The sequence below is a fragment of the Oryctolagus cuniculus genome, chromosome 3 (genome assembly GCF_051225735.1).
Source record: "Oryctolagus cuniculus isolate XC-2025 breed Fujian yellow rabbit chromosome 3, ASM5122573v1, whole genome shotgun sequence".
NCBI classification, from domain to species: domain Eukaryota; kingdom Metazoa; phylum Chordata; class Mammalia; order Lagomorpha; family Leporidae; genus Oryctolagus; species Oryctolagus cuniculus.
In genome coordinates, this window is record NC_142869.1 from 87,578,785 (window position 1) to 87,606,203 (window position 27,419).

Consider the following 27,419-nt stretch of genomic DNA (forward strand, 5'->3'; position numbering starts at 1 on the left):
GGCGCCGGCCCTCTCATGTACTTCTTTATTGCCCAAATGCCCACAATGGCTGGGGTTTGGCTGGAGCTGAAGCTGGGAGCCTGGAACTTAATCTAGGACTGTCATATGGATGTCAGAAGCCCAGTTACTTGAGCCATCACTGCTGTTTCCTGGACTTTGTGTTATCAGGAAGTTGGAGTCAGGAGCCAGGGCTGGGAGAGAGAGAGAATCTCCTATCTGGTGGTTTACTCCCCAGTGGCCACAACAGCCAGGGCTGGGCAAGGCAGAAACCAGGAGCTCTTCCCAGTCTTCCACATAGGTGGAGGGGCCCAAGAACTTGGGACATCTTCACTGCTTTCCTAGGTGCATTAGCAGGGAGCTGGATTGGAAGTGGAGCAGCAGGGACATGAATCAGTGCCCATATGGGTTGCCCACACTGCAGACAATGGCTTAACTCGCTATGCCATGGCACTGGTCCTTAAAACTGAGTTTTAATACAATCGAGGAAATATAGGAAGAAAAGTAAAAACTAGATTCTTAAAACTTTAGCAAATCCCAGGGATTATTAACATTGGGTGAGAAATAAAGCTTTGCTTGCACTAAACCTAAGAAACATTACTTAAAGTAAACCAGAGATTAAGAGGACAATGAAAATTGAAAAGTTGTTTGGAACCTCAAAACAGGATGAAAAAAAAATTGACTTCTGATTTCTGTTATTGTGAAAACTCAATGAATTTAATATTATAAAAGTTTTATAGGATGGCCCATAGAAATTATTAATCTATATAATCTTAATCATAAAAAAAGAGCATGAAGGGGCTGGTGCTGTGGTGCAGCAGGTTAACACCCTGACCTGAAGTGCCGGCATCCCTTATGGGCACCGGTTCTAGTCCCAGCTGCTCCTCTTCCAATCCAGCTCTCTGCTATGGCCTGGGATAGCAGTAGAGGATGGCCCAAGTGCTTTGGTCCCTGCACCCACGTGAGAGACCTGGAAGAAGCTCCTAGCTCCTGGCTTTGGATCGGCGCAGCTCAGGGCCCTGTGGCCATCTGGAGAGTGAACCAGTGAATAGAAGAGCTCTCTTTCTGTCTCTACCTCTCTCTGTAACTCTGTCTTTCAAATAAATAAAATAAATATTTTTAAAAATTGAGCATGAAGAGAAAGAAAGATATGATTTATTATTTAATACCATGGCTAGCTGGTCATTTCTGGGTGCTATTTTAGAAGAGATTCATATATTGATATAGTAGTTAGCTTTTGCTGCAGAACAAATCACCCCAAACTTGGTACCTAAAACAATCACTAGTTTTTAGCTCACCATTGTTTTCAGGTCAGCAATTTGGCTGGGCTTTTTTATTTCCTTTTCTTCTCCTGATTTCTCTTACATTTGGGAAGAAATTTTGAGATGCTGGGGGTTGGCTAGTTTAAGATGCTTTTGATGAGAAAAGATGAATGAAATTTTTGTTTATGGTTTATCACCCATCAATAGGCTAAATTGGCTTGTTCACATATTATGCTTTCTCTCTCTAGAGAGAGAGAGAAAGAGAATGAGAGAGAGATGAATGATATGTACAAAATTCTTCAGTTGCTGGGTAAGAATTTACTCTTTTTCATGTCACTTTTACCACAAAAGAAAGTGCTAAGAACAGACCTGATTCAAGAAGTAGAAAATCAAATTAATGTCTCAATGGGAGGATCAGAATTTGTGGTGATTTTTTGTGCTCTCTTACCATATGCTTTAGAACTTCTAAGGATCATTCCAATTCTTGCTGCCTGTGTTTTTGTGAAAATAATAGGGTGCCGTATTTTCCAGGGTTTATTTTTTATGTATCTTCTTGCCTACTTGGCTTCTAGCTTTCAATTTTAGAGGTGATAACTTAATCAGTGTTGATTCTATGTTGCTGGGCTTGGTCGTAGCATTTCACACCCAGTACAATATAAATGGCAGTCAAGAGTCAGTTATTTGAGCAAATACGTTATTTGTCCAAGATAAATGAGTTCTGAAAGGGTATAAATTAAAATTAATCAGAATTAAAATTCAAGCATTAAGAATCATAACCCAAGGCTAAGGTGAATAATGTTGATTATAAGTCATACTTAGCAGTCTAAAATAGAAGCTGATTTTCTATATTCAGAGGTTAGAAACTGAGTGGATAGTATTCTTTTCCTAATCAGTAATCTTTTCCTAATCAGAATAAAATAATGTGATATAAGTAGGCAGCATCTGTTAGGCATTCACTGTGTGGTGAAAAGTGGGTTAAATGCTTTGTACATGTGCTCAATCCTGAGATATGGCAACTATTTTTTAATTCTATTTTATTTAAGAGGAATTTGAGGACTTCACAGTATCCTGTAATAGAGCACATTTATAAAAGTTTCCAGAACGGTAAGCAGAAGAGCTCGAACTGACCAATCTAGTCCCAAATATTTTGCAGTGAATTACAAAAATTCTGGGTAATTCCAAAGATGGTTATAGTTGAAACAGATATTAAAGACCATTTAGTTATATTCCAAAAAGGTTAACAAAGTCAAATATTTGGCCAGTGTCAGAATTGGAACATAGCAGTCTTGAAGGAAAGGTTTATAGTGCATATGCATATAAACTATATAAAGATGCATCATTATACATTTCATTTACAAATACGCCCATAGTCAATGTAGTGCCTAGAAGTATTACAATGCTGCTCAATAAAATCTTTCTCAATATAACTTAATCAGATAAAAATACACAAAATATTCTTTAGGTTGTGGAAAACTAAATTAAAAGGTAAGATTGTTTGGAGAAAAAGAATGGAAAATCCATGCTTAGCTTTTTCACTCAATGATCCAGTTGTTTTAGGTAAACTGACCCTTCCAAATTATGTTTTATTTCATTTTTATTCATGAACCCCATCTTCACTATGCTTTTTCCTGTTCATTCAAAGTGAGATTCATACTTAAAGACCAACTCAAATATTATAACCCTCCTTGGCTGAACTGTTCTCACCCTTTCTTCTTTTGAGTTCTTTCAAAGGACTTTATTACTGAGAACTATCATGGTGCCACATAAAACTACGTATAATCTGGTTGCAGGGCATCTTCTTCATATTTCCTTAAATATCTATTGCGCAACACAATACTTGGTTCAAAATATATGCTGAAAATAAGTTTTTGGATAGTTGCATCTATGACAGTAAACTTTTATGGGGACATCCATCCACACACTGGTACACTGTTCTAGGTCTATTAATCTAGAATCGGACATGGCTCAAAAGTACAAGTTGTCTATTAAATATTTCTGGTAGAAAAACAAAGTTCATCATCATTTTAGAATATTTGTCACATTTCTACCACAGCAATACCCTAAATTGGAAAGAAATACTGTGTGGTGGTATTTTTTTTGCTATTTTCCTTCCTGCCTGGTCTTTCCAGATCTCCAAGATCTAGCAAGGAATGGAATTTGACAAATAATTTCATATTCTGTTGACTTTCATGAATATGAGTAGTTTGACTATTTTATGTGAAACCAAAGAAAAAGCTTAGAAACAGATTTGATAAACTGTAAATGAGTTATAATTCTCTTTACATCATAAGCAAAAGCAATAATCAAGGACATAACACATTAATGATCTTTCTCTAACTGAAGCTATACAGTCAGTACTGTTGCATTCAAAGCTGGAAAATGATGAAACTACTGTAACATTTATTTGTGTGAGGATTTACAAACATTTAATCAAGCAATAAAAGCAGTCAATGTATACTATATAATTCAAAAGACTATGATAATCTTCTTTCTTACAAGATTTTTGTCAAGTTTTTTCCTTAGAGATATCACAAAATTCATTGGCCACATTCCTAGAGACAAAATATACTCCTTTCAAATAATTTCTGTATTTATGCTCATAAAATCATGTTTCTTTTACAATGATTGTAGCTGAGATCATGGGATAAATTTTCAGCCAGTCTATCTTAAGAGATTGCCTTAGACAGCAATCTATCATATTAGGTTAAAGAAAACAGCCATTCTAATTTATAATTCATTTTACTTGGGAGCAGCAACCTAATTCACATTGATTTTGAGTAAACTTTTACATAGCCATCTGCTCCACCGTTAGCTAGGCTTGCGCAAATCGATGCATCTCTAGCATCAACATGCACTAAGGAATCAATGGGTAAGGAAAATCATTATTTACTGCTCAATAATTGTGTTTACATTCAAATAAAATATAATAAAATGTGCAAGGCCATTCTGGAGGATGAACAAGTGACCCATGAATCACATGGAGATTGTCTTACTTCATATTCTTTCAAAGAAGTAGAAGATCTGTGGAATTAAAAAAAAAAAAAAAAAGTCCAGGATGACTCTAAGTCCGGTCTTTGCCTTGTTTAGCCCTCAAATTCCAAGGTGGTTGTCAACATTTTCATGATCTTGCAATTCTTTTTATTTATTTATTTTTTAATTTATTTTTAACTTTTATTTAGCAAATATAAATTTCCAAAGTACAGCTTATGGATCACAATGGCTTTTTCACCCCCGTAACTTCCCTCCCACCCGCAACCCTCCCAACTCCTGCTACCTCTCCCATTCCATTCACATCAAGATTCATTTTCAATTATCTTTATATACAGAAGATCAATTTAGTATATATTATGTAAAGATTTCAACAGTTTGCATCCACACAGAACATAAAGTGTAAAATACTGTTTGAGCACTAGTTATAGCATTAATTCACATTGAACAACACATTAAGGACAGAGATCCTGCATGAGGAGTAAGTGCACAATGATTCTTGTTGTTGACTTAACAAATTGATACTCTTGTTTATGGATGATCTTGCAATTCTAGGAATCCTGCAATTGGTGAACAGTGGTTCCAGATATGGGGGGGTCATAGACAGGAATCTTTACTGTCTTATGATAAACTCCTGTGCTGATCTGGCCTCTGCCTCTTTCTTATTGCTAGCTTATACACTTTATTTTTCTCTCTGATCATTTGAACGTACTTGAATTTTCTACTATTTTAATTTCAGTTCTCAACCCTGGATTATCCTTGTACTTGTCCTGTCAGCACTTTGTATTCAAGACCACATTGAGGGGCTAGCGTAGTGGCATAGCAGGTATAGCTGCTGCCTGCAGTGCCTGCATCCCATATGGGCACCGATTCAAGTCCTGGCTGCTCCATTTCTAATCTAGCTCCCTGCTACTGTGCCTGGAAAAGCAGCAGAAGATGGCCCAAGTTCTTGGGCCCTTGCACCTGCGTGGGAAACCTGGAAGAAGCTCCAGGTTCCTGGCATTGGATTGGATCAGCTCTGGCCATTGTGGCCTTCTGGGGAGTGAACAAGCAGATGGAAGACCTCTCTCTCTCTCTCTCTCTCTCTCTCTCTCTCTCTCTGCCTAGGTCTCTCTGTAACTCTGCCTTTCAAATAAATAAATAAATCTTAAAAAAATACCACATTGAGTAGAACACCTGGTGTACTTCCAGCCCCATATGAATTCCTATGTCTGCCCCACACTAGCTTCTTCATTCCTGCCTTAGCTCCTCTATGGAGGGTGGGGAAGGAGAGTCAAACAACAGCAATAGAAATAGAAGTAAATGCAATGCCTTGTCTGATTCATCATGCTTTATATTAGAGCAGCCTTATGAGCAGAAGGATAAATAAACATAGGTATCCTGCTTCCCAGCATAACTGAACAGATGGGCTGAGATGAAATTGCCCATCAAAATTTGTTTTGTCCTATTTTTATTATAGTTATTGAGACAAGGAATGCAGATTGAAATAAGGGAAGCCTGAAAACAGGTTCTGTTTTAATGAATTTCAGTGAGTGAACAAATTTCAGAACCATGAAATAAAGTCACACATTTCTCTCATTATAGCTTCTCTCTTTAGAAGCCAAAAGAACTACAGATGAATTTGGAAAGTATCTATAGTAAAGCAGGATGTATAAAAATTAGAATAAAGCAAAGAAAATGGGTAAGTATCCCATTCCAAGATTATGTAAATGTGTGAATCAAATTATCAAATAAGAATATATTTTGAAAAAACACTAAGAATTATGTTTTCAATCCCAAAATGAAAAAAAAATCAAACAAGCAAACAAAACTAAATTAGGGTCAATTATAATTTTTCTTTGCAATATTGTGTAGAATACTCTGTGTTTGCAATAAGTTATTACATTGCATAGAAATTTCAAATTAACTTATTATTAAACTAAATATTATTTTATATTCAAGATGTTGTAAAGGCATATAGAAAAGATAGCACAATTATATAAATGCACATAGCATACCAATAAACACGTATAGAGCTGGTTTAGGATGATAAGTGGTCTCAGTTTGTTGATCTTTAGTTAAAGTAAAAGGCAACTAATTCTGACTTTATATAGTGAAGGGTATAGCAAAAAATTCTTAAAATAGCTAAATTTATCTAAAAGAAATAACCTTAATTTAAAAGGAAAGTTTCTTTTTCTAAGATACATGACTCATCAAAAGAAATAAGGGGGAAGAAAAAAATAACAAAGATAAATGGATTAAACTTCTATGGTAACAGAATTTCCAGTTTGGAAGGGCAGCTTTCCTGGTGTCAATGTATATATGTGGAGCACCAGTAATCTGTGTAAGGGCAAAGCAAATCATACAAGAACTTCAGGAAAGAAGTCAATAATTTCACAGCCATGTGCAAAGTATTCATATTCTATATACTTATAGTTTGGAAGAACACAGTCTACTCAAAGCTCAAATATACTTGAATTTTACTGGGATGAGTACTTTAGAAACTCAGTATAGATTTTCAAGACACAACTTGCTAAATAATGCAGAAAAGTTAAAACATTTATAGATTTATTCGGTAATTTAATCAGTAGTCTTCAAAGTTCTTTTGAACAGAACTTAGAACTGTCTGTGTGTCTGAGGCACTCCCTGAAAGGCCACAGATATCTATCTACTTCTGCCATCAATGTAGCTCAATGTCAAGAGCCACTGATAATATGATTTTATGAAAACAGGATTTTCTCCTTTATCAAGTTTTGTTTTCCAGTTTGTTACATATAGTCAACCACTATCTGAAAACACTAAATGCAAAAATCGAGAAAAAATAAATAAAAAAGTTTTAATGTGTCTACATTCTGAGGAGTTGACTAAATCTTTGTAGCATCTTACTCTGTCTTGGGACATGCATGGTGGCTTTGTCTAGCATACCCACAACCTATATACCACCTGTCCTTTAGTCACTTAGCATCTATTTTTGATTACCATATTGCCTGTGGAAGTGTAGTGTTGCAGTACTAACATTGAAGTATCCCTTACACATTAATCAATTACTATGTCAAAATTCCCGTGTCATTCACTCCATTTCATTTAATCACATAGGCATTGTATTGTCTTTTATCATTATCACCAGATGAAAAATGAGAATAGCACAATAAGATATTTTGAGAGAGGGAGAGATCATATTCATATAACTTTTAGTATAGTGTATTGTCATAATTCTATTTTATTCCTAGTTGTGAATTTCTTACTAAGTCTGATTTATAAATAAATGTCATCATAGATATTATACGGGGACCTCAAATGTGCATGGAAAAAGGAATGTAAAAATACATTTATTTGCTGCAAAATTTTTAAAATCCATGAATACAGCTGGTCTTCAAAATGTTCTTGAAACATGCATATTGTAAAAGAACTATACATGAATTTCAGTTTTTCACACAAAAATGAACCTGTATTAATTCTAACCTTGTATGAGCTTTTGAAGTTCCTGTGTATGCATAGGGCACAGGTATAGTATATATAGGGGCTCCAGTTTCAGATTACCACTGAGAATTCCCTCCCTAGAATAAGGGAGGGAATGCTGTATCTTGATTATCCTATCAAGAATCAGTTATCCCTTGATCTGTACCTTTAATAACTGAACTTTGTTACAGGTGAGAACAAGGATGTCCAGAGTATTTAAGGAGCTATGTCTAAAGTCACAAGAAAGAGACAAGTCAGTTCTTTCTCCAAATGTTTCATAAAGCACAATGTCTCACCGTTATCTGCTAGTGACTAAGCTCAGCTAGTTAAAGTATTTTCAGTCCTAGAATGCCAGCAGGACTCTGCTTCCCAAACTAAGTGGGCAGTGAATAAAAAATCAGAAGTAGACCTGGGACCTTAAGCCAGATGTTGAACTCTAATAAAGGTAAAGAATTCACATGGAATGTGAAGCTCAAAGGATAGCTCTTTATAAAACAAGGAAAACAAAATTATTAATTTTAATATAGCTAGCAAGATATATTACCAAAAATAAAGTGTCATGAAAGACTGCAATAAAGCATTTTTACCCTTACAAATCCAAGAGCTGAAAAAGATCTTAAAGATTATTTTAATGAATCTATGCCTTGTACATGGAGCAAATGATTTGACCTTAGAAACTGATGTACCCAAAAACTATATATACACACATATATATATACATATATTATATATACGAAGCCAGACATACAACTTTATCTAATACTCAGTATAATTTTATTTTAATATACTGCCTGGGTTCCCACACTTCTGTTTCTTTTCAATCAATCTCTAGGTTAATAAAAACAAGTATTAGCAAATATCCATATTTATAGACCATATAAAGCGACCAAAAGCTTTTCTTAAACAGAGATATCTGTAATATTTAATCTACTGGAGGGACCAATGACTGTAAATTGTATATGGCTATCATTTACACATTCACTGCTAAGCATTCACTTAATGTGTGTTTGAAAAATATGATATGCATCAATCTGCAACTTCATAGTTTAAGGCTTAGTTAAAATGTGAGATTTAAACTCAACTTAAATAAAAATAAGTAAATATATATTAGGATATGGCAGAAGTAATGGAAAAGGTAAGTGAATTAATGGCAGTAGTTTGGGAAATTCTGTCCTACAGTAGAATATATTGGACGTATAAAATTGAGTAAAGTGGTTATTTACCAGAAGATGCATCTGTGAGGAGGCTTCCTAAGAGGAATAATTTAGTGTAAATGACAAAATGCCTCAGTGAAGACACGAAATGAGTGAGAATATTCCATGATAGCCACCCTGTAAAATATCTTCAAAATAATTTTTCATATATTGCTTTATTGCTGTATTGATTTCATGAACTGATTAAAAAGCACTTCTTCCGTGGCTCTAGATTTCTCATAACTGAAATCCAATCGTTGCCGACTGATCACTGGCAATTCTCAGGCTCTTATGTGAAAACATGTAATTTTAGAGTCTAAGTTAAAAAATCAGGATAAACCACCAGAGACACATTTCTTCAACAGTTTATTTTCCAAAGAAAGTTAAGAAAAATCTACTTAATAGCTGTTAGATTTAAATTTACTCAATTAACAGCATAAGATTAATGGGCAAATCTGTATGTAACTTTTTTTTTTGAAAAATAAAGCAACCAGATTTTAAACCACTTCTGGGACACTTATCTCACAGAAAATAAGACCATGATGGTTAGATAAATCATTAGAAATTTTGTGTAGTAGAGGCTTAGTGAGCAATATCCAACCTAAATGAGGTCAAATTAGGTGTCTGGAGTCATTTTAACATGAAGGGAGAACTTTATGGCAGTTGCTGCAAACATAGTGCTTTGTCAAACTTTGTTTTAAAGTTTTGCTAAACAGATTGATAGAAATTATATACTACTCTAGTTTTAATGCTTTTGAGACTATTTCACATTTATCTTATGTGAGGGAAGTTGAACATCTTTTCATTTGATAATTGTTTGCAGCCCTTTCCTATTTTCCTGCTGACTAGTGTCTCTTCACTTTTTTGTTGCTGTTGTTGAACTCTATGTTTATCAGAATACTAAGCCCTTAACAGTAATGTAGGGGCAGGGGCTGGGGTGTAGTGGGTAAAGCCACCACCTGCGGTGCAGGCATCCCATATGGATGCTGGTTCAAGAGCTGGCTGCTCCACTTTTTGTTTGTTTGTTTTGTTTTTGTTTTTTGTTTGTTTGTTTTTTGACAGGCAGAGTGGACAGTGAGACAGAGAGACAGAGAGAAAGGTCTTTCTTTTCCATTGGTTCACCCCCTCAATGGCACTGTATTATATTTTGAATATGGTCCTAGTTTATACAGTTGCATACATGTGCCAAAACTCAGCAAATGTGCATCTAACATGTTTATTTTTCATCATACATATATTTCACCTCAAGAAACCTCTATATAAATATCGAATCAAGTTGGATATTAAGTATTTATGGGAAGTCTACCGATGTCTGTAGTTTGCCTTGAAATTCATCAAAACAAAATGTAATAATAAATGGATGAAGGCTAGATAATACGTAGGTAGGTGACACTGCAATTAAAGAGTATCATGTCCATGGCAGAGTATAGGTGGCTGGGTACACAGATGTTCACTGCAAAGCTCTGTCAACAGCTTTGTGTGTTTGAAAACTTTCGCAAAAGAATTGTCAGAAAAAGCGTAATACAGCAGTAAAAAGGTAATACAACTGCTGGGACATCAAAAAATATGACAAATAGCCCCACAAATCTTATGAGGTTTTACCTATAAATGGAGAGCATATGAATAATTTATAGTATTCATTGAAGTTGGTTTGAATATGACATGGATTATGAACATCTGTTTTCCTTACAAAACACTTACAAACTCAGATCTATATATCATTTCAATTCTACAATAATATCCTCTTTTTTTTTTTTTTTTTTTTTTTTGACAGGCAGAGTGGACAGTGAGAGAGAGAGACAGAGAGAAAGGTCTTCCTTTGCCGTTGGTTCACCCTCCAATGGCCGCCGCTGCAGCCGGCGCACCGCGCTGATCCTGGCAGGAGCCAGGAGCCAGGTGCTTTTCCTGGTCTCCCATGGGGTGCAGGGCCCAAGCACCTGGGCCATCCTCCACTGCACTCCCTGGCCATAGCAGAGAGCTGGCCTGGAAGAGGGGCAACCGGGACAGAATCCGGCGCCCCAACCGGGACTAGAACCCGGTGTGCCGGCGCCGCAAGGTGGAGGATTATCCTATTGAGCCACGGCGCCGGCCAATAATATCCTCTAAAACTCAAAGGCATCCAATAGTTTCTGTAATCTGAAGTGCCGGCAGCATTATTATGGTAGTTTTCCATACATCTTTAATCATAACTTTAGTAAAAGGCTCTTGACACAAAAATTATCACTGTTTTTCATGTTAAAAGTACGTTTTGAACTTATTTAAATACAATCATAATTCTTTACATTTAGGGATAAGAACATTTGAGATGAGAATATTTTTGAGTAGTGCTAGGAACTGCTTACCAAATAATCATTAAAATGCTTAAAAACTTACAAATAAACACCAAAGGCACAGTGTTTATTGATGTATTTTGTACTTTATCAGTTTTGAGAAAATTAACATACAAGTTTAAATGATTTACGATTTTCAAAGAAGAGGATATCACAGAGGGAATACAGTTTAGGAATCTTCTCAGTTTCTATTTTTAATAATAGAGTATATATAAAACTATTTTCCATAATATATAGACTAGGTATGAAACTATTTTCTATAAAACACCTTTATAAATATCATATATATGAAACATTTTCCAAATCAATTCACAAAGGACAAGATAGGAGTTAGCTAAATTATTATTCAATTCTGACTCTAAGTATATAAATATACTAAGTAGTGTCTGATTATTTCATTTAACTTATTTATAAATTAAGTTAACGAAGATTTATTAAATAACTCCCATGTGTGAGGTTCTACGTTTGCACAGAATTTCACCTGTCTTTATGTCCACCATTAAATTGAAGAAGCACCAATAGAAGTAAGACTACATAACAACATTGAGACTTTTTTTTCAAAGCATGATCAAGGAATTTAGCTTTTAGAGGTAAAGAAGGTAAAGACAACTTTTAGGTACACTGAGTATGAAGTATACTGCAAGAATCTACCCTAGGAAGTACAGAGAAGGAATTCTAGCTAGTAGTGTTAGGTATCTTCTCTTGTAATGTTGGCTACAGAAGAAGGGGAATGTAGCACTGGGAAGGTTAAGAGCCATGGAGAAAGTGATATGGATTTAACCCAAGATTTGCACTATTGCTTCTTCCGTGAAAGACTTTTGGAAGTTCTTTCACCTCTCTGAGTTTCACATTTCTTATCTGTAATAAAAATAAGCAATAAAAGGTGTCATGAGCCTTAAGTGAGATAATGAACAAGCAGCATGGAACACTGTGTCTATGATACTAGCAAGCAATCCATAAATAATTGCATTATTTATTAGAAGACTATGACCTGTACTTTTCTAAGTATGTGTAAAAGTAAGCATCTGCTTCACTTCCCCCAGACTCTGTGAAAACTTTTATGGAAATCAACCTAAACATAAAGAGACACAGAACCAGATCAGAAGAAAGTCGTACAAAGCTGTGGGCCAGCATGCTGCAATGGCAGAACACTGGTCTTGTCTATTGGTTATTGGTGCAGAGGCAAAGCAGGCTGATGTAAGAAAAAAGGGCTGAAGCAGGTGCAGTGATACTGGGGAAGTGTTTGTACCACTGTAAGTCTCAATGTATTCATTTATTAAAATGGATACTGATTTTTCATATCATTTTGTAAGGATTGCAACTAAATAAAATTGTCTAAATCCATTCTCTAAATTGAAAAAAATATAAGTTACTATCAAATAACAAATGTAGAAAAACTTCACAAGGAATAATTGGACTTCCAGAAAGATGGTGAATTTAGTAGTAAAGAATTTGTTTCAAAGTAAAATGAACTCTGTGGTGAAGTTTTTATAATCTAGGGCTGATTAATATGTCTATTTTATTTCTCCCTTTTTATATGCTTACATAAAATTATTTTATTGGTCAAAGTGCTCTAAGCCTACATTTTTCCTAGCCATCTAAATGCATGAATCAATATGATCATATAAGAGGTTTATTTGTGTACAAGTGACGAACTGATCTCATAAAATAGAGCTCTGGTCTTTATTGCATTTTGTTTTTCAATTCAGCTCTAGCACAACTTAAAACTTCTTTAAAAAAAGATTTATTTATGTATTTGAGAGGCAGAGATATAGACAAAGAGAGGGAGAGACAGTGAAAGAGGTCTTCCATCTACTGGTTCATTCCCCAGTTGGCTACAGCAGATGGAGAAGATCTCATCTGAACCCAGGAGGCAGGAGATTCCTCTGGGCCTCTCACATGAGTACAGGGGCCTAAGAACTTGGGCCATCTTCCACTGCTTTCCTAACCCATAGCAGAGAGCTGGATCGGAAGAGGAGCAGCCGGGACAAAACCGGTGCCCATATGAGATGCAGGCACCACAGGTGGATGCTTAACCCACTATGCAAGCAAATGTTAGCAATTCATGTTTCCAAATGAAATTCTTTCAGCTTCATTAAACCAGAGGTGTTCCAAAATAATACCAACCTGAATGCCAACTTTTCCAAAAAATATTTCACAGCCTTCTCATTAATACTTAGACTGAATCAGAGCTAAATTATACCGTCATTCCTGTGGTTAAAAGGTCTCCTCTGCTCTGCCCCTTACTACACCCATGTTCTTTAGGATACACGCTGGATTTCCTTACGTGAATCTTTATGAAATTGTGAACATCCTGTCTCTTTATTTTCAAATCTTTCACCTGTACCTCCAGAGCCTCCAGCTCCCATACATCTCTAATATGTGTATCTTAACCTTCAGCAATATAAAATGAACGGCTGTTTTCCAATAAGAGGTTTTTAAAAATATACAATACCTGTCCTTTAAATATGACTCTTCTCAAAGTGGAACTGTTAGTTTCTATGTTTAAGACATGGTACAGACATGGTAGTTCTTTGGAAAGCATTTGCTTGGTCCCTACTACCTTATACTCCCTGACATACAAAGCTACTTGCCTTCTGGTTTACCCACTGGTCCCCTAACTAAAATATGGACATTTGGGGGCTCTTTGCCTTTTATTTCCACATTTCTGAAACCAGCTGTTTATTTGCACATGGTAGGAAGTCAAAGAGTATTTCTTTGAATCTACAAATGAATATAATTAACATGTTTTCTTTACTGCTATTCTCTTATTAACACTCTATTTTTGATACAGTTTATTCTATTGCTCTTTAATCTAAATTGACTATAGGTTACTGAGACCACCTTGCTTTTAGCAACATCTATGAGAACTGACATCTATTTCTGAACCACACATGGGATAACAAACTTAAGCCCTGAATTTCTAGCACACTCCACTGGTGAGGTATCAGCTTTACTTCTCAACCAGCATCACTATACTTTGCAAATATGGGCAAGATTCAGAATTACTTGACATTTGGCTCATTCTACATTGCCTGAAGGCCTGGATGACCATCAATTACCAGTACTCAGAGATTTTGGATATTAAATCTGTTTACTGGATTGGACAGCTTCCCAGCATCTGCTTTTGAATATGCCCCATCTCTCCACTTTTGGCTTCAGTCTCTGCACCTGTGTCACCCTAGGGTTTGAATTTGCATACATCCCCAATGCCTCTTCCCATTTGAGTGATTTCATAGTAAATTGAGCCATGCTTCTCAACATCCTAAGAAATTACTCGGGGCAGCTTTACTGTTGGATCCATCACCAATGTTGTTTGTGAATAATTTGATTTTATGCAATAGAACATTCTTACATCTTTCATCCTCTAAGGGGGATATTTACGATGAAATCTTTAAGCTTGTTCCTATATAGTTTGGCAAAGGAAGAGAAAAGGCTCTTTTATTAAAAGTGCTTTAAAATATTTTAGATTGCATGTAAATGATATTTTTCTGTAAATAAGAGTTCTACTTTGTTCACACTTCACAGATAGGAAATGCGACACAGTAAATGCAATGACACGTTTTATCATTTATGTATCTAATTATTGATGATAATGATAATTAAATGTAGAATCCATAGACTCTCACTCTATAGCTTTCTCTCTTTGGATAATACAGTTCTTTTTACTGATGATTGCCTGTGATGGCATTTGTTGGGATCTTCTTAGTACTCTTTAGGAGTACACTTGATTAATAGAGCATGTAGATGTTGTTAGCTATTTCCTAATGCTAGTTATTTCAAAAAATTTGTAATTTAACACAGTTTAATGAACCTGTCAGGTATGTTCTTAAAATGTCAGTATTCATTTCTGAAAGTTTACTTAAAAATGTTGAAAGGCAGGATTGTCTGAGGGAATGCACTAGTATTTTCATTTCTGTGACCCTTTAAAAAGTTCTGGGAAGGCTCTGTTTGATTCTGACTATGCTCTTTCATCCTGAATACTCACCCTTGAATAACACACAGACTCCACAGAGCCAGGTATTCAAGTGCATTTTCAGGACCTTGCAGAATAAAAGTGTCAGGGACTGCTTTGTGAAGGCTTTTCTACTGTCTACTATAAAATGATATTGGGACTTCCTCAAATAGATTCCCCTGCTGGGACACACAGTTGGTAAGCAACTCCTAGCACATCAGAGACTGGCCAGGCCCAAACATGAAATAGACACCATGGCTTTGTTATGAATATGATAGACTTCAGGGTCAATGCTACTGTCAAGAGGGAATACGTACTGTTTTTAACGGAGCTGTAGGACATGCAAGGAAACCTAACACTGTGTGGGTGTGTCTTTCCTCTTGACTTTAAATTCTGAGTCAAACAAAATACACTTAAACAAACAAAGCAAATTTTAATTCTCTGAAAACATTAGGCACAAGTAATGCTATAAAACTGGACACGAAGATATGAAAAGTGCTTAGAAAACAAATATGCTAGAAAAACTATTTGGCAGTCATTCATACAAGTAGGTCCTTTCCACTCAAATTACTGGGAAGTCATTTAAAGTATTAGTACAGAGTAGTTTGAGGTAGGAGTGTAGAGTGGTTAAGGGCCAGAGGTTAAAAACAAGCTATACTCCCCTGTCCAGTCTTACACAATTCTGTGATCCTGATCTTCTGTTTCCTCACTTTTAAAACAAAGATACATTACAGCTCTACAATATCATGGTCAACATCACCTAAGACACAAAGAATCTTACGCAGGATGACTGTTTCCTCGTGAGGGTTGATATTACCAGCTATTTGGATTCATCATTATTAGAGCATTGGTCATTTGCTAATTATTTTAACATTTAAGTTTATGATAATTTTTGCTGGTGATGATACTCAATGGGATTCTAACCCTCTAACATTGCACTTACCCTAACTTTCAAATATCGTGAATAAGATTATTCTATTTTTATGTTTTCATCTGCAATTTTTACTTAAAATCATTAGATATCAAATTGGTGGGTTTGGAATATTGGACAAAACTTTTCATGCCAGAAGGAGACACATAAAACTCACTAGTGCTTGCTGTATAAAACTATGAATCATATCTCTTTTTTTTCTGGAGAATATTTCCAGGAGCTCTAGCTTGCATAGATATTTGACCAGAATTTAGGAGAGCGTGTAGGCATTAGGGCTTAGGCAATAAAGGCATGCAGCATTATATTTAAAATAAAGTCATAAATACAATGTCCTCTGTGAATATATGATGATATTAGGGATGTAACTTAGAAATAGAAAGTCAAGTCTGTGAGGGCAAGGATAAATGGCTGAAAGAGAAATTATGACGTTTCACTTTTCCCTAGTGCTTTATTTACTTTGTTTTTGTAAAGTATGCATACAAATTTTGTCTTATTTAATACCTTAAATGGTTCTATAAAATACATGTCCTTTTTTTTTTTTTTTTTTTTTTTTTTTTTTGACAGGCAGAGTGGACAGTGAGAGAGAGAGACAGAGAGAAAGGTCTTCCTTTGCCGTTGGTTCACCCTCCAATGGCCGCCGCGGCCGGCGCGCTGCGGCCGGCGCACCGCGCTGATCCGATGGCAGGAGCCAGGAGCCAGGAGCCAGGTGCTTTTCCTGGTCTCCCATGGGGTGCAGGGCCCAAGCACCTGGGCCATCCTCCACTGCACTCCCTGGCCACAGCAGAGGGCTGGCCTGGAAGAGGGGCAACCGGGACAGAATCCGGCGCCCCGACCGGGACTAGAACCCGGTGTGCCGGCGCCGCTAGGCGGAGGATTAGCCTAGTGAGCCGCGGCGCCGGCCTATATGTCCTTTTTCTTTTACCAGTGAGGATACTGAGTTGAAAGAGATTAAATAGGTTTCCCAAGTTCAGAGGGCCAGTAAAGGCACGAGGTAGGCTTGGACCTGAGTCTCCAGGATACAGGTGGTATACATTCAATATTCTGGACTAGATGTACTCATAAAGGATTCACAGATGAGCATCAATGATAAAGAATACAATGTTGGGGCCAACACTGTGGTGTAGTGGGTAAAGCTGCTGCCTTAGATACCAGCAACCATATGGTACTGGTTCATGTGCTGGCTCTTACACTTCTGATACAGGTCCCTGCTAAAGGCCTGTGAGAAGCAGTGTGAAGATGGCCTAGGTACTTGAGGCCCTGTCATTCAGATGGGAAACCTGGAAGAAGCTCCTGCCTACTGGCTTCATCATGGCCCAGCCTGGCTGATGCTATCATCTGAGGAGAGAAGTGCAGATGTAAGATTCTCTCTCTCTCTCTCTCTGTCTGTCTGCCTCTCTCTAACTCTGACTTTTAAATAAATAAATAAAATCTTTTTTAAGAGAATAATGTTATTTTAGATGATAGAAGTTTTGGATAGAGGCTAAGGATGATTTGGGTGGAATGCATTAAGAGAAGAAATGGTAAACATGTACATGTGAGGTTTTCCTTTAGCAAAACTTTTATTGTTTAGGCCGGCTCCGTGGCTCACCTGGGTAATCTTCTGCCTGCGGCGCTGGCACCCCGGGTTCTAGTCCCGGTTGGGGCGCTGGATTCTGTCCTGGTTGCTCCTTTTCCAGTCCAGCCCTCTGCTGTGGCCCAGGAGTGCAGTGGAGGATGGCCCAAGTCCTTGGGCCCTGCACCTGCATGGGAGACCAGGAGGAAGCTCCTGGCTCCTGGCTTCAGATTGGCACAGCACACTGGCCATGGTGGCCATTTGGGGGGTGAACCAACGGAAAAGGAAGACTTTTCTCTCTGTCTCTCCCTCTCACTGTCTAACTCTGTCTGTCAAAACAAAAAAACAAAAAAACAAAACATTTTACTGTTTAAAGACACTGAAATAAAAGTCTTCACTGCTTGCTAAAGAAGTGAATGAGAAGATGCTCAGGAAATGCAGATATGACAATATTTGCAATAGAAATGGGCATTAGGGGCCGGCGCTGTGGCTCAGCGGTTAAAGCCCTGGCCTGAAGCGCCGGCGTCCCATAAGGGCACTAGTTATAGTCCTGGCTACTCCTCTTCCGATCCAGCACTCTGCTATGTCTGAGAAAGCAGAGGAAGATGGCCCAAGTCTTTGGGCCCCTGCACCCATGTGAAGACCCCAAAGCTCCTGGCTTCTGGCTTCGGATCTGCACAGCTCCAGCCATTGCGGCCATCTAGGGAGTGAACCAATGGATGGAAGACCTCTCTCTCTCTGTCTCTACCTCTCTCTGTAACTCTGTCTTTCAAATAAACAAAATATATCTTTTTAAAAAAAAGTAATTGGCATTAGTACCTTAGATTATGTTAACAGCTATGAATTATCTTTGAGGAGCTCTATCCCATGGTAAACTGGAAATCTCAAGAAAGACTGAAATTAGTAAGTATTGGTAGATTGTGTTACTCAGGTAATCCTCAGTGGGTCTCAAATGGAATTCAATTTTAGGATATGCTACTGTTCAAGTATGATATCTTTTATTTATTCTAGGGCTATGTTGTCCAAATAATTAAATTTAAAATAATTTAAGTTAAATTAAAAAATCAGTTCCATGATCATTCTAGGCACATTTTAAATGCTCAGTAGACATGTATACTGAGCACATATGGAACAGTGTAGACTTTTAAATAATTTCAATAATTTCAAAATTTCTTCCTAGAGTATAGCTACCTCTTACCTCAGGGAATGTAGGAAGCTGTTGAACCATTTGGTGAGCTTGATTCTCCCTGTGGGGTTATTCTCGATCTCAGAGGACTACCTGTCCATGTGTTTCAGGATTATGATGCATCTTCCTGCCACTAAAGGGTCAGGAAACAACAGTAATGACTAGGGAAAAGATCCCCATCAACTGACACACTGTTAGAAGTGAGGTACAAAGGGGCCAGTGCTCTATGGTCTAGTGGGTAAAGTCACCACCTGCAGTGCCGGCATCCCAAATGGGCTGTGATTTGAGTCCCAGCTGCCCTATTTCTAATCCAGCTCTGTGCTATGGCCTGGGAAAGCAGTGGAAGATGGCCCAAGTCCTTGGGCCTCTCCACCTGCGTGAGAGACCCAGAGGAAGCTCCTAGCTCCTGGCTTCAGATTGGCCCAGCTCTGGCCTTTGCAGCCACTTGGGGAGTAAACCAGAGGATGGAAGACTTTCTCTCTCTCTCTCTCTCTCTCTCTCTCTCTTTCTCTCTCTGCCTCTGCCTCTCTGTAACTCCATCTTTCAAATAAATAATTAGATCTTTTTTTAAAAAAAAAGAGTTATATGCTTATCTAACTCTTTTTACAGCCCTATCTCAGGATATATATAAAATCATCAATGGAAATCCTCCTATGGTTGATTCAATTCCCCAAAGAGTGGATCCTAAGGAATTTCTAATTTGTCCCCAAGTTGTAATGTGTGTGTACTTCATATTTTGCAATATCTCCCTATACTCTTGAGTCTCTGTATTTTCCTCCTCTTTTTAACCACTGTGTTCTTTGGAGCTCTTAAGGTATTCAGTAGCCCTGGATCTCACTGTCATATCCTAGTTAACTTCTCCAAAAGTTCAAAATTTATCCTGCCCCATCTATACCTCCATCCTAATTCTAAATACCAATTTTGAATTCTATTCTCTCTAGTTAGTTGCATTAACTAATTCTTGTTTGCACACTTTATTACTAATGGTTATGGCATAATGAGAAAGTTCTAAAAGTAAAGAATTAGGATATTCTCCTGTGAAGGTGAAATTCCTATAAAACTGCATCACTGAAAGAAAACAAACATAGAATAAGAAGACCTAGGTTTAGTTGTGCTTCCACTATGTCTTAATTATATAGCCCCAGGCATGATTCAGCTATCCTGAGCTTGATGCACTGTATGAAAAATGGAATAACACTTAGATCATATGGTTTAGACAATTATTAAATGGGATAATGTATTTGGATATCATTCCAACAATTTTCCCCCTTGAGTCAAGCTCATACCTTCACCAACTTTTATGTTACTCCTCTGTGAAAGCATTGATGAAAGTTCAGGGTTGCTTTTGCAGAAAAATTCAGATGTCCTTTGCCACTGTCAGAATGTTTTTTCACTGGTTCAAAGATAAAGGATGACAGCAGTAGCAACATAATGGTTTGTTAAAAGTCTGTCAGGCCAGTCATCTATTTATGAGTTAATTTTCATTAAGTTTTTAAAATTTACTTCTTGTGATTATTCACTTTGCAGGCTTATAAAAACAGAACATCTTAGCTATGAGGTTGGCGACACTGCCTGATGAGGAACTTAGAAGTTCTAAAAGGCAGAATACATAAAATCCTCATTAGAAACATGCTCTATCAAGTAATGGGCCATAAGTCTCACAAGGAGAGATTAAAAGGTGTGTAATTTTGAGCTATATTCATATTTCTAAGCCACTAAGGTGGCCACTCACTGAAATATTCCATCTATATATAGACACAAGTGACAGAATCACCTATCTTCTCGAAATGCAAAATGCTCCTCTCAGGAGTTCAATTAGTCAGTGTAAAGCAGAGAAGCTATCTTTCTAAGCTTGAATAGCCTATACAATTTTTTTCGAAATATTTTCACAATCTATTGCCTCATTTCATGCAACAACAATCGCTCTGAGGACCCCCATCCCTTTCTAATTGCATTATTCACTAATTATGAGTGAACTTGATACAATGTACATATCAATATTGTAGCCATGATTTGAGATCATAGATTCAAAAGGCCTGGGACTTTAAAGACCTTACCATGTGTAATATTCATTGAAGTAAAAATGCTGTTTTACAAAAGATATGCTGGGTCAGGATATGGCTGTAGTTTATTTACTGAGGATGTAAATTGAAAGATTAGGCATGAATAGTCTATATTTAAAAAAAATGAAAGCTGTATTATTCTAATGTATCAGGTCTATGACACCACATCTTAATTATATCTCTTGCATAATAAAACTGCCTGTTTGCTGGTTTAAAATTTTCTTGAAGTAATGAGTCATTTACAGGTTTATGTCCAGTGCTGAACAAAGTGTATATTACCATATATTAAAACCACTTTCTTAAATTGAATGCATTTATGAATGAGTAAATGTATTTATTTGCTGATATCGCTGAATTTTTTCATACCCTCAAAAAAAAAGGTTTAATTTTTTGGGATAGGTTATGGCTCTTTAATAGAGTCCTTTCCGAAAACAAACAATAATCACTCACTTTTCTCTACATCTTGGAATATTCTCTGTATCAGTGATACCTTTTCTGAAGAGACCTGGCTAGAGCTGCAACAATATTTCATGTGTTGATACCCAGTGTATTTAACCTCACAATGGCATAGTTTGTAGAAAAGCAAAAGAGATCTCAGGCTTAAAACTTGGATAACCTTGAATTTGTATTCTGATAACTTATTTGATCTCTTTGATCAAATTATTTTTCTATAAAGTGGAGAGGAAGGAAAATTCACACTAAATGTGATAATGCTTGCAAAGCAATTCATACTGAGTAGATGTTCAAGACCTGATACTAAATACTTGGGCCATCTTCTGCTGCTTTTCTTAGGTTATTAGCAGAGAACTGGATTAGACATGGAGAAGCCGGGACTTGAACTGACACCCACATGGGCCTATTTTACCTGCTGTGGCACAATGCTGGACTCTCTCAATTCTATCTTTAGCATAAATCTGTAATATGATCATTTTACAGCATCTCTTCTTACATTTATCCTCATTCTTTACCTGGATTATTGTGATAAATTCCATACTGGCCCCATTTTCCCCACTGATGATCTACATTCTACCTTCTATATAAGATTATGAATAACCTATTATAATTTAAGTTAGAACATGTCACTCCTGTGTTCAAAGCCCTCTGAGAGCTCTCAGTTTCTTTTGAAGGAAATGAAAATGCCAGAGTCCCCTCTGGGTCCCCACAAGGACCTCTATCAGCCATCTATATCCCTGGTTTTCTCTACTTTCTCTCCCCAACATGCTTGACCTCATCTTCCACAACTCTTCCTACGGCCCACTTTGCTGAAGGCAATGTGTTCTGTTTGCTGTTCTTCCAGTCTGACATCCTCACTTCTGTCTGCAGTACTTGTCCTTTTGCTTGTAACACAGGCTTTTGCTCAAACTTTACTTTCTCAACAAGGTGTATCCTGATTATCAATTTATTTACAGTATATCCCACATCTACACTCCCAGAACTTTTTTGCTTTATTATTCCTAACACATTGTCACCACTGGACATACATTGCACATTTTTAATATTTAATATGCACATCTGAATGTCATCTTCAAAAATAGATTTTTATCTATTTTCTCAGTGTTGAGCTCTCTAATAATAAAGAATTTTACCTGTACAGTAGGAATTTAAAGTATATCTATCAAATAATTTAACCTCTCTTGTTATTGGAATTGTGAGTGGTATTTATTTAGATTCTCTTTGTATCTTCTGTTATAAAGAAGAAAAGAGACACGCGGCTCACTAGGCTAATCCTACGCCTGCGGCGCTGGTACTCTGGGTTCTAGTTCTGATTGGGGTGCTGGTTCTGTCCCGGTTGCTTCTCTTCCAGTCCAGCTCTCTGCTCTGGCCCGGGAAGGCAGTGGAGGATGGCTCAAGTGCTTGGGCCCTGCACCCCATGGGAGACCAGGAGGAAGCACCTGGCTCCTGACTTTGGATAGGTGCAGCGCGCCGGCCATAGTGGCCATTTTGGGGGTGAACCAGTGGAAGGAAGACCTTTCTCTCTGTCTCCCTCTCACTGTCTAACTCTGCCTGTCCAAAAAAAAAAAAAAAAAGAGAAGAAAAGAGACACAAATGTACAAATGTTGAGTTCTAGCCCTGAATGTCACTTTATGCCTGTGTAATCATGGTTAAATTCTAAAGTTTATGAATTGCATTTTTATGTATATGAGTAAAATAAGATAAACCATTTTATGTACTTGAATATATTCACATTATATATGTGCATATATCAAACACATTCTCTCATACACATATGTATGACAACATAAAGATATCTATGACTAACTTCATACTATTGTGAACATAGATATGCTAAATTTTTAGGCTATTCTGTGAGCTTTTACTTACGTTTAATATGAAATTTTTTTTTTAATTTTTTTTTTTGACAGGCAGAGTGGACAGTGAGAGAGAGAGACAGAGAGAAAGGTCTTCCTTTGCCGTTGGTTCACCCTCCAATGGCCGCCGCGGCTGGCGTGCTGTGGCCGGCGCACCGCGCTGATCCGATGGCAGGAGCCAGGAGCCAGGTGCTTTTCCTGGTCTCCCATGGGGTACAGGGCCCAAGCACCTGGGCCATCCTCCACTGCACTCCCTGGCCACAGCAGAGAGCTGGCCTGGAAGAGGGGCAACCGGGACAGAATCCGGCGCCCCGACCGGGACTAGAACCCGGTGTGCCGGCGCTGCTAGGTGGAGGATTAGCCTAGTGAGCCGCGGCGCCGGCCCGTTTAATATGAAATTTTCACAAATACTTATAACTATATATATTTCTGAACACTTTATCTTCTTTTTATTATTTGAGAGGCAAAGAAATGTAGAGGGAAGGAGAGACAGAGAGAGAGGGAGAGATGGACAGACATATATATAACATGATCTCCCATCTACAGCTACATTCCCCAAATGACATCAGAGGTCAAGGCTGAGTCTAGGCAGAAGTCTGGAGCTGAGAAATCAGTGTGTGTCTCCCATGGGGCTGGCAGGAATCCACTACTAGAGCCATCACCTGATGCCTCTCAGGGTGCATGTTAACAGACAGCTGGAATTGGGTACAGAGCTGGAAATTACACCCAGATACGCTAATATGGGATATAAATGTCTTAACTGGTATCTTATCCACTACACCAAATGCCCACTACTATCAATAATTTTAGAATAAGCAATAAACTTAATTATAACTCACATAATTATTTTTGTTCTATGGACTCTGTAATATGAATTTAATGAAGGATTCACTTTGAATCTAAATTTGAGTTGATGTTATTGTGATTTTTTTTCTCCAGTTATAGAAGAGGAAAGGGAAGTCTTGAAAACAACATTCCTTTTTACCCTGAACATGAATATATTTCATTAGATGACAACAGTAGTAATCTGAAAAAATGAATAAAAAGAACATTTTATTAAATTTTGCTGGTCAAGAAAACTCAGTGTGCTGTTATTAAAAGCCAAACAAATTTTGTGCAGTGCATATGCAGGATATATGTAAATGATGTAAATGAGTAGGGTGGAGAAGGGATGAAGATTTGGGGAAATGCATGTAGAAGATGGTGGACGAAGGAAGAGTAGTATTTTACCTAACTTGGAAAGTCTGAGCAATGGAGATCTTCTAAGACCTGGGTAATAGGAATGAGACAACACTGTTCTTGCTTTCGTAGAAAATCTCAGCAGACCGTATTATTTCAAAGTAATATACAATGTTCCAGTTTTTTCAATGTCTATCATTCAGAATATTGAAATAAGAGAGAGGTTTTTAATCTATAAGAAGGGAGAGATAATGATGGTTATCAGAAGCTAGGGCATGTAGGTTGGGGAATGTGGAAAAGAACAATTAGTGGGTACTAAGTTATAGTTAAATAGAAATAAATTTTGGTATTCCAATACATGATAGGATGACAATAGATTATGACAGTGCACCAGATATTTTTCTTTCAAATCTTAGAAAAATGGATTTTGAATGTTTTTCACTATGAAGAAATGATAAATGTTTCAGGAGATATATTTACTCTTATTTGGACTTATATAATAGACACATGTATCAAAACATCACAAAGTACCCTTCAAATATATACAATGCTTATGTGTCAAAATTTTTAATAAAAATTAAACTTTTGAATTCTGAGCTAAATAAAATCAGTTTGTATATAATCTAATAAACTTGAATAATACCCCTGTTAAGAAAGCAAACATGAAATATATACTGACAGTGCATCTATTGCAAATGAGAGTGTATTTCATCTTCCAGTAAACCTCTGGTAGTTTGAACATAAAGAAAAATCCCTTCTAGGCGCTGGAAAATATCAATCCAAGAAATTCTGGTGCACATAGTAAGAGAAGCTTCTGGAAACTGATTATCAAAATCAAGGTTTTGCTACAAAAGGGGCTGAAATGATTCCTTTGAAATCAGAATTTGTATCAGTAATTGACAAAGTATATTCAATATCCATTGTCAGTAAAATAAATATTCATTTCTTTATGTAAACTGAAAATAATTTAGTCATAAAACTCTCTGAAATCTAACAAATATGAATCATATTTATTTAACTATTTCTAAACATATTTCTGTAAGAATGCCTGTAAGGAATAAAATCTCCAGCAATTTCATTTCAAATAATGATTGTACAATGACTCAAGTATAAACTTTGTCCCACACAAGTATTGACTTATTAACAGATCATCATGAATCCTGAAGTACTCTAGTCGAAACAAACACCTCCTATTTTATGGAGTCACTGCGTAGCATTCATCACTTTTACAAAATTACTGCCGATTACGATCAATCAATTATACAAAAAGATTATTTCTGATCAATTCTCTCAAGCAAGGCTATGAAAGCTTGGGGAAGCCATCCTGTACAGAAGACAGATATTGAAAGAGGTACCAACTACATGTTAGTTTTTGCTTAATTTTGTAACATTTTCTTTTGGATGAATAAAATACACGAGAAGTCTATAGTTCAATGTATATGAAAATAGGGTTCAGAGAGTAACTTAAATGAAAGCAGATTCTGTGTCGGGTTTTTTTCCTTGACTGAACACATAAAACGTGGCAGACAATCAGTAAAGGTTTGCTTCATACATACATAGATACATAGGGAGCCAGCATTGTGGCACAGTAGGTTTAAGCTGCTGTCTATGCTGCCTGCACCCTCTAGCAGAACACTGGTTCAACTCCCAGCTGCTCTTCTGACCCACCTCCCTGCAAATGTACCCTGGAAAGCAGCAGAAGATGCCCCAAGTACTTGGGCTGCTGCCACGCATGTGGGAGACCAGCATGGAATTTCTAGCTCTTTGCTTCAGTCTGGCCTAGGCTAGACTGTTGCAGCTGTTTGGGGAGTGAACCAGCAGACAGAAGATGTCTCTTCCTATCTTGCCATACTCACCTTTTAAAATAAATAAATAAATATAAATAAATAGATAGATAGGTAGATAGGTAGATCCATCAACTGATCTTAGCTTTGGTCCAGTTCTTTAATTTCACAAGTGTATGATGCAGCTCTGCTCATTTTTAAAAATATCACATTTAATGTTAACTTTGCACAAATGTTGAAAATTTTTTGTGTTCTGCTATTTTGAGAGACGGAGGCCTTGCTCACCCTGTGCTAGCTGACTCCTAGGAGTAGCAAAAAACTTACACAGAAGCATGCATTTCAAGTGTAAGTCAATCAGAGTCCATATTTCCACCTATCTTCTCCTAGGGTCACCCTAAATCTAGGACCCAATGCACTTGTTCTAATTTACCCAGGGCCCAGACCCAGACAAATAGGGCTGGCCCGTATGCCCCTAAGTCTTCTGGTATTGCTGAAATTAGCCAATCTAAAACCTGCTCAACCTGCCTTACCATTCCTTTCTGCAAAATTGATAACAGAGAGGCTCTAGCCTGCATTGTCCCTCTCTTTCCTCTGACTGACTCTGTGCTGCTTCCCCATATGGTGCTGTGTGGTGCCCCATGCCTCTGATTTCTAAGAATCTGTGACTACAGCAATTGTTTTCCTTAATTACAAACATTTCTTTGCCTATATTACCACACATGATTAAAACAAATCCTAAGTAGCCTTAAACTCAACTCATTTGAAAATGCTTTTAATTCAGTTTGTTGGCAAACTGATTTGAATCCACATCTAGAAGAAAGTAATGATCTTATATGAAACAAAAAGAAACTTTCCAACAGTGAAGTAGGTAAAGATTTTTAACAGAGTATATAAGTTGGTACACACTTTCCACAGAACATTTTGGTCATACTCAAACATATATAGCAAAATTTTACTCAACTTCTAGCAAAAAGTAGCTAACATGGTGTTAAAAATAACATATTTTAGGGCTGGTATTGGTGCACATGGTAGGTTAAGCTACTACTTGTAATGCTGGCATCTCAAATTTGGAGTGCCAGTTCGAGTCCTTGTTACTTTGCTTCCAATCCAATTTCCTAATATTATTTATTGAAAGGCAGTGGAAGATGACCAAGTACTTGGGCCCTTGCCACCTATATTGGAGGGCAGGATGGAGTTCCTGGCTCCTGGCTTCAGTCTTGCCCAGACTTGACTCCTGTATCCATGTGTGGGT

The 27,419-nt window shown here is 37.1% G+C and overlaps 1 protein-coding gene across 8 annotated transcripts in view; it reads right to left on the reverse strand.

Moving 5' to 3' along the window:
• Positions 1–27,419, reverse strand: part of GALNT13 (polypeptide N-acetylgalactosaminyltransferase 13) — a 560,094-nt gene that overhangs the window by 102,658 nt on the left and 430,017 nt on the right. The window contains exon 10 of one of the 8 annotated variants that reach the window (XM_089329142.1): positions 3,676–4,280. The exons of the other annotated variants lie outside the window; for them this stretch is intronic. Coding sequence (XP_089185268.1) covers positions 4,264–4,280 — 17 coding nt within the window. The 3' untranslated portion in view covers positions 3,676–4,263. Of the gene's footprint in view, positions 1–3,675; positions 4,281–27,419 lie in introns of those variants that run through there. 8 annotated transcript variants of the gene reach the window in all.